Raw genomic sequence first — 13,735 nt, 5'->3', positions numbered from 1 at the left:
GCAGAAATGAAAGGAGATTGCTAGAGAAAGACTTGCAGTGCGAGTATGCAAACGCCGAGAGGAGGCGAGCTGAAGTGCAGCATTTCTATTATGGCAACTAGTGGAGCACAGCAAACTAAATAATACTTTCTACATTCAAGTTGAAAGGCAAGAGGTGCACTCAGAAACTTTTTTATTGTGTTGACGCGCTTTCATTTCTTTCAATTCACGGTGACTTCTCATAGATTGGAATCATTTGGGACCAAAGGTAGCGGAGACTATGCAGTAGATGTCGTAGAAGGGAAAATGTTAGCTTCGGCTACTTCGAAATTAGAATACCCTTCACAAAATAGAGAAATTTTTCATGAAAGAGCTTAATTTTGATCGTCCAATTTGTATGCCAGCTATACACTATAGCACTCACTCACATTTAAATAATTTCTGCAGTGCAGAATTGGCTTAAGGGGGTATTCTGGTTTAGAAACTCGAAAAAATCGATTTTTTGCATATTTTTTTAGTATAACCCTTCAAGAAAATGTCCCTAAGAGGATTTTTCGAAGTTCAAATTATTTTCCGAGTTCCAGCTCATTTTGTGACTCCGACTCCGACTGCGCGCGACTAGTTCTCAAACTTTAAACCCGTTTTTCTCATAACTTCTTTTCTAGAAACTCATGAAATTTTACACCGAGCTTTCTTATACTTTATAATATCGCACTACGAAGAGCTTTTGAATTTTTTTTTTTTTTTTATTTTTTAAAAATTCGGAACCACAAAAAAACAGGGAAAATACGAAACTTTTTTTTCAAACCTCCACCATTTTGTAATTTGTTTTTTTTTTCCAAAAACGTTTCGTAGTGCGATAACTACACTTTTACTCTTCACGGATTTTGCATAAATTTTTATTTTAGGTCACGGAAAGGATTTATATCCTGCACACCAGGACAAAGCCATTGTTTCATCAGTCTCTACTTCGCCGACCTGCATTTTTTTGTAATTTAATTTTTTTTATATTATTTATGTTTTGTATTTTTAGAATATCAGTAAGAAACATCTAAAAAAATGGTTAACCAAAATAATTTTTGATTTTTTTTATCGTGTCAAAAAATAAAAACCTAAAATTCGGGCTTCTAAACCAGAGTACCCCCTAAGTGAAAAATCGTTCCAAAATTCGTGAAGATATTCTCTCAACCGAACATTGAATTCCGATCGTTATAATGGTCCGATATCGACGAGAAAAAGTCGTGTTCCAGATTTTAAAGCGATATCCCAGAAGCTGAGGGACTATTTCGCATATAAACAGACAAATGGACAGACAGACAAACTACTCAGATACACAGAATGCTTAAGTTTAAATGGCAGAGCCTCTTGACAGGTGGATAAGCCTCAAACAAGGCGGAATCTGCAAATATCTTTAGAAAAAATTATGTTCCAATACAATTTATAAGATCGGGGTAGTAGTGATTCATACTCAAATCCCTGATTTTAAGTATCTGCTACATGTACTATTTGTATGTATATATTCTCTACATCTTAGATAGTCAAGGAGAATTAAAGTAGGTACTTGAAATCAAGATTTTTAATAGACCACCGCTTCATAAAGTATCTGTTTGAAGCGGAGATGTTGTGTAATGGTTTCAAAATTAGTTCAAAGTTAGGGTTAGTATTTCAGGAGCATGCTGTTGGTTTTTGATACGGTTATGCAAACCCAGGTGGAGTTAGACCATTTATCAGCATATTGGTTTGTTAGTTTCAATAGGACATGCAAGTAGGTGTCAAGCGTAATGCAGGGACTCAATGCATGCAGGGCATAAGTCTGCTATTTCGTTGTTGATTCTGGAAAAGTGGCAGCTTAATCTGATGCAATATGCAGAAAGAAGGCGTGTGAGTTACTTTAGATTCTCTAGGCAACTCGCATACTTAATCTGATATGAGTGGTGAGTCACTAAAAATGTTAATAGCTCCACTATAAATGACATTATGTGGTTGTCCGCAGTTAGTTGCATCCGTCTACTGGTCGGTAAGGTATACAATGTGGTCGACGAAATCAATGAGTGTTCCCTTGATGCTCCTAGGAGGTGGTTTTCCTCCAAGCAGTTGATTGTAAGGATGGTTAGGCGAGGATATTGTTTTTAACCGGTACCTTATCGCTTTGATAGGTGGTGGGAGGCACCCTGTTGTTGCACGGAGTTTAGTGTTCTGATATACCTAAAGCCTCATAGTCTACTTCGTTCGAAAAGCAGGCGATCATACCGGTGCTACGTGTTGATGGCTGTGTACTTTGATCGCGGTCGCATGCGGAGTGAAAGAAGACAGACCGTCGAGTGTAACATTTTAAATTTTAGGGTTGTTTACATTTGGTATTTTAACGTTACTTGCTGCAATATTAAGATCCAGTCTGTTGGATTTCGTCCAGTTTCTGAACATGGTCACTGTGAATTTAGTAGGGAGAGGATTAAGTACTGTGCAGTGAATAAAAGTCGTTGAAAAAGTCGTGTATACCGTACAATTATCAGAGTATGAGGTTATGGAAATTGCTGTTCACGGTTGGGAAGTTTCGAGATATAGAAGTTAACCCCCCCGTGGGAAGAGTTAACTTCCTCAGAGAACGCTTGTGTATTCATTCTTAACTTTGAGTTTTAACTCTTCTTAATTTTGGAAACCCATGCTAAACTCCCATCAAGAACGGCCAGCTGTAAAATTACTGTAATAGTTCATGAGACAATTATGAAAATTTGCGAAGAAAGAAATTGGCCTCGAATTAGTGCACAGTTTCTATATCTTTAGCAGGGGATATTAAGTGTGCATGAAATTTATAACATCAAGATGAAAACGTCAGAGATTCTATAAAGTATATATGCATATATATAAATGATCAACGTGACGAGCTGAGTCAATTCACTCACAACCGTCCGCGTCTCCGTCTTTTGAGATATCGATCTAAAATTTCACGAAAAAGCTGCTCATTTGCCGGAACCGTCAAGTATTCGTAGCGAGTCTATTTTCTCTGGTAGGTTAAGTTTGCTTAAAAGGTTGATAATAAGAAGAATCCCACTTAGACATCTTAGAACGCCGCTTCGTTATGATCCAAATAAGCTCTTATATACTGGATCAAAAAATCTTTTCCGATCGAACAAGCGCTGAGCATGTCACAAATTCGTTGAGCCGCTAAATTTCGGAATCGGCTTTGTCTTCCGCTTCGCCGAAGGCAAGGTTAACGGAATGTTTCAGCCTCAGTTTTTCAAAGGCTGAACAATGGAGGAGAAACCTTACACTTTTCCAAAAAACTACGATAGCTTGCGTCCGATAACATTTTAAGTCTTACCGCGTGAATGCCCATTGAACAGTGTCCAGTAAAACCTCCTGAAATTGCTACAAGAGAAACATTGTTCAGAGCAAGTAGTTCAGTATACTTCGTGAATATTTCTTTTAGGCATCTGCTCTAGGCCAGAAGGACCTCACAGTCACAAAGGAACTGCTCAGCGACCAGCGGCTGATAGGCATATGCGAGGCATCTGGTGTTAGAATACAATACGCCAAAGATGAACCAACTCGGTCCATTCCGTTTTAAGCGGGACAAGGGTGCCACCTCTGGCACAGCTGGCAGGCATTCCGCTGCCTCACTAGGTACCTAAACGAGCCTAATGATGAAGTAGGTAGATGCTATTTGTAGTGAGGATAGACACTCCTTGACTAGCTTTGAACGCACAGATAGCCTACTCAGCGCTAATATTGCCGCTCTACTGCCGGAAAGAGGCTGAGGGGGGCGAAGGGTGCCGTCGCCCCGGGCGCAACGTTTTGGGGGCGGCAAAACGATCTTCGCTGTTTTTTAATATTCAGAAAAATACTTCAACAAGTTTTTTTACAAAATTTATTATAAAAGATAAAGAGTTGTACACTCACAAGGTAATAATCTGAATAACAATGAAAAATATTAATTTTTACTCGAATACTCTTCAGTCTTTGAATTTTTCACATATCTTTTGGCTTATATCTATCTAATAAATAGTAATAGAACTTAAAGATGCACTTTTCGAGCTTTGATCGCTGCAAAATCACATATCATATCATTGCAATTTAAAGGTGGAGTAATTTCACATTCTATTGAGAGAATCGCAATATTGGACAGTCTACTCCGACTCATGGTCGATCTCAAGTAAGATTTGATCAATTTAAGTTTGCTAAAAGATCTTTCACAAGATGCAACTGATACGGGTATATTGAGTAGTATTCTTAAAGCCGTCGTTAACGTTTTGTAGGCTTCCAGTCCCATTGAAGAAATTTATAATAAAATTTTTTCTGGCGAAAATCCAATTTGTTCTTCGTTTTTCTTCGCTCTCTTTAATAAAAGTAGGACGTAGATGTCTTGTAAATTTACTATCAATTTCCTCAAAAACCGTATTGTGAGAATTTTGGAACTTCAGAATTTGCGTGGTTTCTAGTTCCTAAATTTTATATACTAAATATCGAAGATATTTTGAAAAAATTCATTTTTGTTCGAACCACCTCATGAAACTTGTAGGTAGGTACATAAAGGGGGGCGGCAGAACATACTTTGCCCTGGGCGCCCGAAGTTGTAACTACGCCACTGACTCCAAGTCGATTCAGAAGTAGTGCGAATAACTGAAAAATAATAGAAATAAGAATAGAAGACTGGTAAGTTCTGAAATTCTGCCGAAATGCCAGAAGCCAACTAGCTTTTAAGTGAATAGTTATGATTAAAAATATAAAGCAGATCCGAAGATCTTGCATGTGGTGAATGTAGGGACATAAAACTACATATATGCGTTCTCAGGGGCTAAATGCTAATGTTATGTTGAACATATGCTAGAAGAATTCACACCATCTATGTATAGGGTGCCTCATGGGAACTTTCTAGCCAAATATTGATTTTTCAAGCCGTTCCAACTACTAGTTAATAGTCAGTCTGCTGCTATGGGAATATAAGGCTGTCAGAAGCGCTTTATTAAATAGAATAGAATAAATGGAAGCAATTTACGAACTTCCAATTCAGCCAACCGATCAATAGCAGGATTAATCTCTTACTCCAACTACTGAGCTGCAAAAACTAAAACCAAAATAATGAGCCTTAATTGATTGATTGATCGTACACGAGTCTGGAAAGAATACTATCAAATCAATAGCTTCAACAATAATATTTATATTATCCATATATATCGAACGGGGAATCCGTCGTGTTTCATACAAATTTATTTTCATAATTATACATAATTCCCGATAGATATTTTTTTCCACTGGAAAATAAAAAAGTTTTTAAAGTTTTTTTAAACGCATTCCTGCAAGTAGTTAAATTATATTTCTTTTTTATGCCAAATGCTGTCTGAAATTTTACTGCTACGTTCATTTTCCAGTTGAGAGTATATTCTCGAAAGTTTAATATTCAATTATTTTCATATCGCCTTTCATCACTGCTACACTGAACAGCGCTACTCACCTCTATCCTGCGCCGTGAGCAAGGACGACGACAGTGTCTGCTTCAACTTTCCGAAAGTACCGCCCGCGTCGGGCTGATTCTGTGTGGATGGCGACTCATCTGTGGCGACCATCTGCGAGAAACGAGAAGAGCGAGGAGAAAACGGAAATGAGTAAGTGCATGAAACGGCAAATAAAAGTAAAAAATCGCAATTTTTTCGCTTTTCAAGTTGCAAGTAATTGAAAAATGTGATGAAAAACGCAGCTAACTGCGACTGTTGATGGTGCCGGTGATGGTGACGCGATGATGTTGGTGTACTTATGTATTTATGGATGTCTATATACCCTTATATAATATTTGCAATGTATATTTGTAGTTGTTGCACACATTCGCACATCACGCATATTTGTTGTGCCGCCACAGGTGCATCGTTTTAATTAAATTCCTGCAAAATATCCACCGCACCGCTCACCGCTCAGGTGCCCATAAAAATGCTATAAACTCGAAGTGGAATTTTTGCTGCCAATCAAAGTGCGAGCGCAAATATCAAGCGGTCAAATGCTTTATGAGTGCTGCCACTACCACATATATTCATCCAGATACACCCACACACACACCGAGCGCCGAAGTGGCAGACTGGAGGGTATCCCTTTGTTGTTTCATATATATATGTACATACTTACATTGTATTCTACTAACTGATTTTTATTTTTTTGTTGTTTTTTTGTTTTTGTTTTTAATGCATTGTTCGATTTTTGTTGCTTTTTGCTTGAGTGGCTATTTGCTTGATTTGTATTCTCCTCTGCTTCGCCAAGCAATCGCAAATACACCTGCGCTAAATTAACTCCGCACACCCATACACACACATATATAAACAAGTAACTGTACATGCGAAGAATGGAAAGATCGTAGCTTCGCACATGTGCCCAGCAAACCTGCCATAAACACGACAACACCAACAACTACGTCAGTAGATAGAAAGGCAAAACTCGTACACCAATAAATAGCACTGACACTAACACACCTTTAACTGCACACAAGCACACTCAAACACATACATATACACATGCATTCGCAGAATACATTTGCGCGGGCCGCAACCCTTTCCATTACCAACATCCATTACAGTACAAATACTTTGTGGCTAGATAATAGCATATTTTATGGCTGCTAAAGGACAGCTTTTATGATGCAATAATTTGGGTTGAAAAATTGAAAAAAACACCAAAATTACATTATATAAATAAAAAAAAATGTACGGAAATGAACGGAAATGTTGTGCACATTTGTGTGGCAAGCATTGGTTAACGGTGAAAGCGTATACATATGTCTGTATGTTTGCATGCTTGAGTGCGAATGTGTGTGTGTGCGCTAACAGAAAATAAATCTATACATTTCGTTGTATCTATAAAAATCTGGTACGCACTTAGATTGTCTATAAATAGCACTAGGAAAGCAAGAAAGGACTTTTTATGGCAAGTTTGGTGACGCATGGGCGCATCAACACACTTTTGACCTCTTTCACGCGCTAGATTGATTAGATGTGGTTATGTTGTAACGTCCAGATTGTAGCAAAGGTGTGTAATTCTGTTAAAATGGCAAAGAATGTGATTCGAAATTTAATAGAAAAATTTTGCCTTACCAGGAAGTGCTACTGATATCCAAAGGAAGATGCTCATAATTTTTAGAGATGACAAATATCACTTATCTCACCTAGCAAGTACATAAAAATATCAATTATTCTTTCAAATCTCGATAGCCCATAACTTTAGAAATAATACACTGGCGTATTAAATGAATAACACAAATAGTTTTTGAGTTACAGCCTCTTGAGATGTAATCACACATTTCAATCAGTTTAATCAGTTGATTTTGCTGAAGTGATTGTCGTGGAACAAAAGATACGATCTCTATCAAATTTAAAATTTGGCAGGTCAAAAACGAACATAATTTTGTAGTTGTAATACCTAAAACTAAGGATAGAGTCATGTGTAGAAGTTCACGCAAGTGAGGAAAGTTCTCTGATTGCCATTTACTTGAGAGTGACCAGAAACTAGCTCTAGCAGATCACGACTTCCGGTTCGAAGAGGAGCTAAAGTGAGAAAGCGAATACCCCCCATGAAAACCAAACAACAGCCTCGAAAAAGAAACCCACTTTTGATGACGACACAATTTTGTTTTTGTAGAGCTGGGCAATCAATGTCTTCAGTTGACGGCAAATAGAGGCTTTTTAAGGGAATTAGAATCACAGATGCAAGCTGCTTCTTCACAGATAAGAAAAACCGATAAGCTCTATATGAAAACTTCCAAAAACGCAAAAAGGTGATTCAAAGAGTGCAACCAGATCACCATTAAGTTGACTTAATGGTTTGTTAAAGGCGTTGCACCTCTCCTCTTCTGTGCGGAGGGGATTAAAGCAAGGACAAAGGTGTACCAGCAGGCTATTTTAGAAGGAATGATAAAGCTGCTAGCAATACACTCTTCGATGAGCAGAATTGGCATTTTTAGTCGGATTTTGATCCGGCACATAGGGTAAAAAGCACCCTGCAGTGGCTTAAAAACAATATTCCTACTTTCATAGCCACAGTTGATTGGTCGTCTGCAGTACAGGTTTTAATTCGATGAACTATACAGTTTGTGGTCAGAGTTGGAGAACGTGACCTCTCGAATACCTCACAGAAATTTGGAGAATCTCAAATCTTCCGTTCGTGCAGCTTTTGTTAAAGCAAAAGATAGCCATTTGGAAATTTTGTAACAGAACTAATGACACGAAACATGTCTATGACATCGTGACAGTCGACCGTATGGGTGTTTCAATATGAGCCGATCCCAACAAAAGCTGTTCGGTTACGGTTACAACATAGCTTAAGAAATGCTTAATAGTAAATGAATAGAAGGTGTATAAATATTTGTTTGCCAGTGGTTTTTCAAGAAATCCGCGGTAGATGCGAGCTAAGTAGTTACATAGTATATCACAATGACTTCATTCGACGTTAGAACACATTTATACTTCATTACCAACATTTTGTTCTGAATTAGTACTAAACTTCATTACGAAAATTCTACTCAATCACTATATTCTTTCAATAGAATAGCAGTATTTTATATTAAATATATAAATAATTAAAAAAAATCGTACTTTAGCACTATTTTATCAGTATTTTTCCACGAACAAAACACAGTAATAAATACTGTATTCTAAATGCCAATTCAAAGAACACCCTTTATTTGCATGGAATATGAAAATGTGATTGAATTCTAAAAGTTTATAGCAAAAGTCGCTTAAGTATACGAAACTTGATAAAATTTTATGGCCATAAAATTATTAGTGATCAAGAAAGCTGTTAGTGCGGCCGCAGCTATTTGAATATTAAATAAATAATAAATAAAGCCTAAACCTAAAATATTACACCACAAGGCGAAGATACTCGCTCTCTCTTAGTATGCATGGAAATTTATATAGCATAGCGAGCATTTCACTCCTTTTTCCAACCTACAACAACAAAATCAATGCCATTTTCTACGGAACTCAGCTCATTATTAGAGAGACCACAGGCGTCGTGGCGTATACCGAATGCTGTCCCGTGCGACTGAGCTTGAATATGCCAACCTAGTATTTACATACTCTCGTGGTTGAAGTTGTGGCAGCTTGAGTGCGCAGTTGCTTTAGGAACAGCTTATTTTCCATTTTTGAGAATGAAGGCGTTAAAGTTTGTTGCTTGCATATAAAATGTGCACGAAATTTTGTTTGAAAAGCCATTTTACTTTCGGCTGCTTCTGCTGAACTTACCTCGAAATTTACCCTCATAATCCACTCAACACCTTTGCATATTTAACGCAAACGTTTGACAGTGTTTACTTTGCTGCAAACTTCCTCTTGTTGGTGTTGAGCATTTACTTACGCTCGTTGGTAGGGATGGAGTGAAGAGTTGGAAAATGTATGTAAATACTGACTAATTCGAATATTAAAGTGTTTTTAAAAGTACTTTTAAAAGTATGGATGTTGGTATTAGCTATACGTCGGTGAGTTTATCATAAGAAACATTTAAGTGCAGGATAAATGTTGTTCGGCCTATTGAAATCGCAAAGGCGGGCTTACACACTTCGGTCAGTGTCCTTCAGAAAATCCGGCAACAAGGATATCGCCTGAACTACAGGTTTAGTGAGATCATCATGAGTCCCTGGAATAAGAAGGCAGAAGAGAGCAGAAAATTCAAAGGTTAAGGTTGGGAGAGGACTGCTGGAGCGTTGTTCCTATGATAGCCCCTTATCAGTCATCAACCATCAGCTCTTAGATGGAGCATCCACGGCATTAATGTAGACTGATGCGTACTGCGGAAAAGACTCACTGTGCAGCATAAATTAATTGGAGAACTTCACCGTCGAGGAGTATCTTCGTAAGAGCACAAGGTATACAAACGGCACGAAAAGCCGGAGATGAAAATGGGGCTGGTATAGTGTGGCCATGGACAGGTTTCTGATCATCTTTCACGCTGAGGTCAACAGCATTAGTAGATGTGTAGAGATAATTCAAGATAAAAGTAGTACGGGGGAACAATTGCCTTTCTTAGCGATAGTCAAAAGGCACTTCAAGTAATCTTGTGAATAACAATCAAATCAGAAATTTATACTAGAGTTCATAGCAATGTTTAACTGGGTTGCCACAAAAAATAATATCTTACTAGTATGGCTCCCTGGGCATAGAGGCATTCATCGAAATCTGTGCCTCTTCTGTGACCTAAGAGTAGGGACAACAGAATCTTACTCCTGGATTAGACCGCAATCGCAAGATAAAGAAGTGGAGTCAGGCTATCGGGAAACCTAATGGTTTTACTAAGGGGTGTGCTAACAGGAAAAATCACAATAGACCAGAGTTGAGACAGTCGTTTCTTCTTTTCACTACGTGGCGCCAATTGGATATTCCTTACAAAGCCAGGTTCTTCTCCACTTGGTCCTTCCAACGGAGTGGAGGTCTTCCTCTTCCTCTGCTTCCCCCGGCGGGTACTGCATCGAATACTTTCAGAACTGGAGGGTTTTTGTCCATCCGAATCTCGTACAGCTCATCGTTCCATCGAATGCGATATTCGCCGTGGCCAACGCGCAAAGGACCATAAATCTTTCTCAGAACTTTTCTCTCGAAAACTCGCAACGTCGACTCATCAGTTGTTGCTACGTCCAAGCCTCTGCACTATATAGCAGGACGGGAATTATGAGCGACTTATACAGTTTGGCTTTTGTTCGTCGAGAGAGGATTTTACTTTTCAATTGCCTACTCAGTCCGAAGTAGCACCTGTTCGCAAGAGCAATCCTGCGTTGAATTTCCAGGCTGACATTGTTGGTGGTGTTAATACTGGTTTCTAAATAGACGAAATTATCTACAACTTCAAAGTCGCCTTGTCTGAAACCTCGTTTGGTATCGAACGGCTCGGAGAGATCCTTCCCGATCCTGACAGAGCTTTTCGTGTTGCTCAACATCAGTATGGTATTATATACTGTAAATATATAGTAAGACTTTGGCCATACTTGTCTTCAATGGAGTAAAAAATGGTTCCCCCGGAGCAGTCGTTTTGCTGAATAGCCCGAAGTCTTATCGGCGCGAATGAGGTGGTTGCGGCACTATATTGGTTGAAAATTTGCAAAAACCAATAGTTGTTCGACCTCCTTTTATGAATAGCTTCGCACAAACGACGCATAAAACTCAAATGGTATTCCTTGTTGATAGTTTGGCCAGTCGGAAGCAATTTGAAGTGCTCCACACCTCGATAATCGAAGAAAACTTTCAACATAATCTTCAATTTTTACCTATTTTGACGTGTTTTTTTTCGGTTTCGGCTCATCTTTGCCACGATATGCGGCCGGTTGAGCGTCTATTTCCGCGTCGTAAGCACAAGACTCATCGCCAGTAATAATACGTTTCATGACATCCAGGTAGTCGGTTTGTCAAACAATCCGTTAACGCGACGCTGTTTTTCGAAAAAAAACTGAGGGATTTTGGAATCAATCGTGCTTTCACTTTTCTGAGACCCAAATGATCTTTCAAAAAGGTTTCCACTGATTTTTCCGATATTCCAACGATGACAGTAAAATATCTGACTGTTAATAGTCGACTCACAAGCGCCAATTCTTTTATTATATTGACGTGTTAATCATCAGTTGATTTTGATAGCCGTCTTTGGCGTCAATGCATTCTCGACCCTCCTCGAATAATTTCTACCAATCAATGGAACATCTTTATTGAATAATTTCACTCATCGTAAAACTCGTCGACTGCACTTTGTATTTTATTCGTTCACCTTGGTCTGCTCGCGTTTTGCAGCAACTTATTTACGTTTGCAATTATTAAATAAGCACAACAAGTTTTCCCAGCGCGGAAGCCATTTTATCACGCCTGCTTGCATCAAGAGTGATGTCTGTCCTTGCAGTGACCACCAGTTAATTTTCCAAAATTTACAAATTTATTTTTCATTGCACGTGAATACCGAGTAATGCCATTATTGCTTGACAAATGAGGCTGCAATGTATTTGCTGATGAGGTACGCGTGTTTTGTGTGCGTGTGTGTGTGTATTCCCATTGAACATGGCTGGGTCGTGTTGTGTTAATGCGTGACATTAATCGTGGAAATTACTCGTGTTCGCTTGTTAAAATGTGTGTTTAGCAGCAGCGCGAACCATCAATACTCATTTACTACATCCGCCTACATATAAATATTGTTCAAGGTGAGCAATTAGCAATGCAGTCATTACGTCATTAAAACTATTAACGGAAATGGAGTAGGTAGGAGTTTGAGAAGGCAGGAAAAGTACTAGCGGATTGCTGAGGTATCACGCTAGATTTCTTGAAATAATAAAAAAAACAATTCAAAATTCATTTTTTTTTTGTATAGTAGGGGGAAGCATCGAAAGCCGAAGTGCGGAACTTGTATACGCTAAACCCAACCTACTCCTCAGGTCTCTCCCAGAGAACCACCTGCTAGGTATTACTTCGTGGGAGAGACAAGACATTTAAGTCTCCTCTATTGCGCGGACTGACGGACGCCTAGTCTGTTGAAAAGATCTCAGTTTGGTCATTATGAACGCTGACAGCTTTCCATTTATCAGTCGACTGACACATGAGTGTCGTTAAATTATCGATCGTAAAACTACCACCGAGTGTGGTTTTTAGCTTTTCCCTTGTATTCGAAAATCGCGGGCAATAAAATAATACATGTTCAGAGTCTTCTATATACTCTTCACACGTCGGCCAGTTCGGACTAATGTCATTGTGGAATCTGAAAAGGTAGCTTCTAAAGCATCCATGTCCACTAAGTTTTTGGGTCAGATAGAAATCTAAGTCCCCATGTCGTCTGTCTATCCACGAGTGGATGTTTGGTATAAGTCGATGGGTTCAGCGCCCTTTGGATGAGGAATTCCATCGCTCCTGCCACATTTTAGTACTCTTGTTTCTCTCCTCTGTCCTTGCCGATACTGTTTTAGGCGTTGCTAACTAATATAAATGCTCGAGTTCATCTCCCTGGATGTTAATGGGCGGCATACTGGCTAATACTTCAGCAGCGTGGGTTGATATTGTCCGGAAAGCACTTATTACCCGAATTGCAGAAAGCCTATGCACTGCAATTATCTGTTTAGCATACGCTTTTGTCCATACTGGTGCCGCATACAGTATTACGGAACTCATTGCTTTCGCTATTAAGAATCGCCGGCTGGAACCCACACAGCCTCTATTGGTCATCATTCTCGGTAGGGCATTATAAATTTTGTTTGCCTTGGCGGAAGAATACTCCAATTGTTCTTTAAATTTTAATTTGGAAGCTAATATTACTCCTAGATACTTCAGTTGCGGCTGCGAAGTAATCTTGCATTCCCCTATGGTGAGCTCTATTCGTTCTTTTATCTTCCTAGTGCTTATGACTAAAACTTTTGTATTTTCCTCCGTCAGTTTCAGACACATAGAAGGGAACCACTGGCGTAGACTATTTAAGCACTCACTACAATTATTCCTCAGGTCGGCTAATTGTTTGGCCACTGCTACCACCATGAGATCGTCCGCATAAGCTATTAGTTTCGCGTCTGTTGGTTGCTGACTTCTTAGCACCCCGTCATACATAAGGTTCCATAATAGTGGGCCTAACACTGAGCCTTGGGGTACTGCACTCGAGATAGAGTAGCTCTTGGTGCCTTCGTCCGTATCAAAACTCAGCTTTCTGTTTTTAAAATAACTCGTTATTATTTTTATGAGATAGTTCTTGTGGTGGAAGGAAAAGTTTGATGCGTTTTTTTTTTTCTATTTTAGATTTGAAATTTAATTTTGAATACGAAGATTTTCAA

At 38.8% G+C, this 13,735-nt stretch overlaps 1 protein-coding gene across 2 annotated transcripts in view; it reads right to left on the bottom strand.

The window, feature by feature from the left end:
• The window catches only part of LOC120779062 (regulating synaptic membrane exocytosis protein 2), a 414,623-nt gene that overhangs the window by 183,721 nt on the left and 217,167 nt on the right, over nt 1-13,735 (bottom strand). For both annotated transcript variants that reach the window (XM_040111195.1, XM_040111196.1), the window contains exon 5: nt 5,432-5,543. In XM_040111195.1, the coding sequence (XP_039967129.1) occupies nt 5,432-5,543 (112 nt within the window). The remainder of the gene's footprint in view (nt 1-5,431; nt 5,544-13,735) is intronic.

This window comes from Bactrocera tryoni, chromosome 5 (assembly GCF_016617805.1).
Source record: "Bactrocera tryoni isolate S06 chromosome 5, CSIRO_BtryS06_freeze2, whole genome shotgun sequence".
In the NCBI taxonomy this organism is placed as follows: domain Eukaryota; kingdom Metazoa; phylum Arthropoda; class Insecta; order Diptera; family Tephritidae; genus Bactrocera; species Bactrocera tryoni.
Note: the sequence above shows the minus strand (reverse complement) of the source record. Positions and strands in the feature narration are given on the sequence as shown.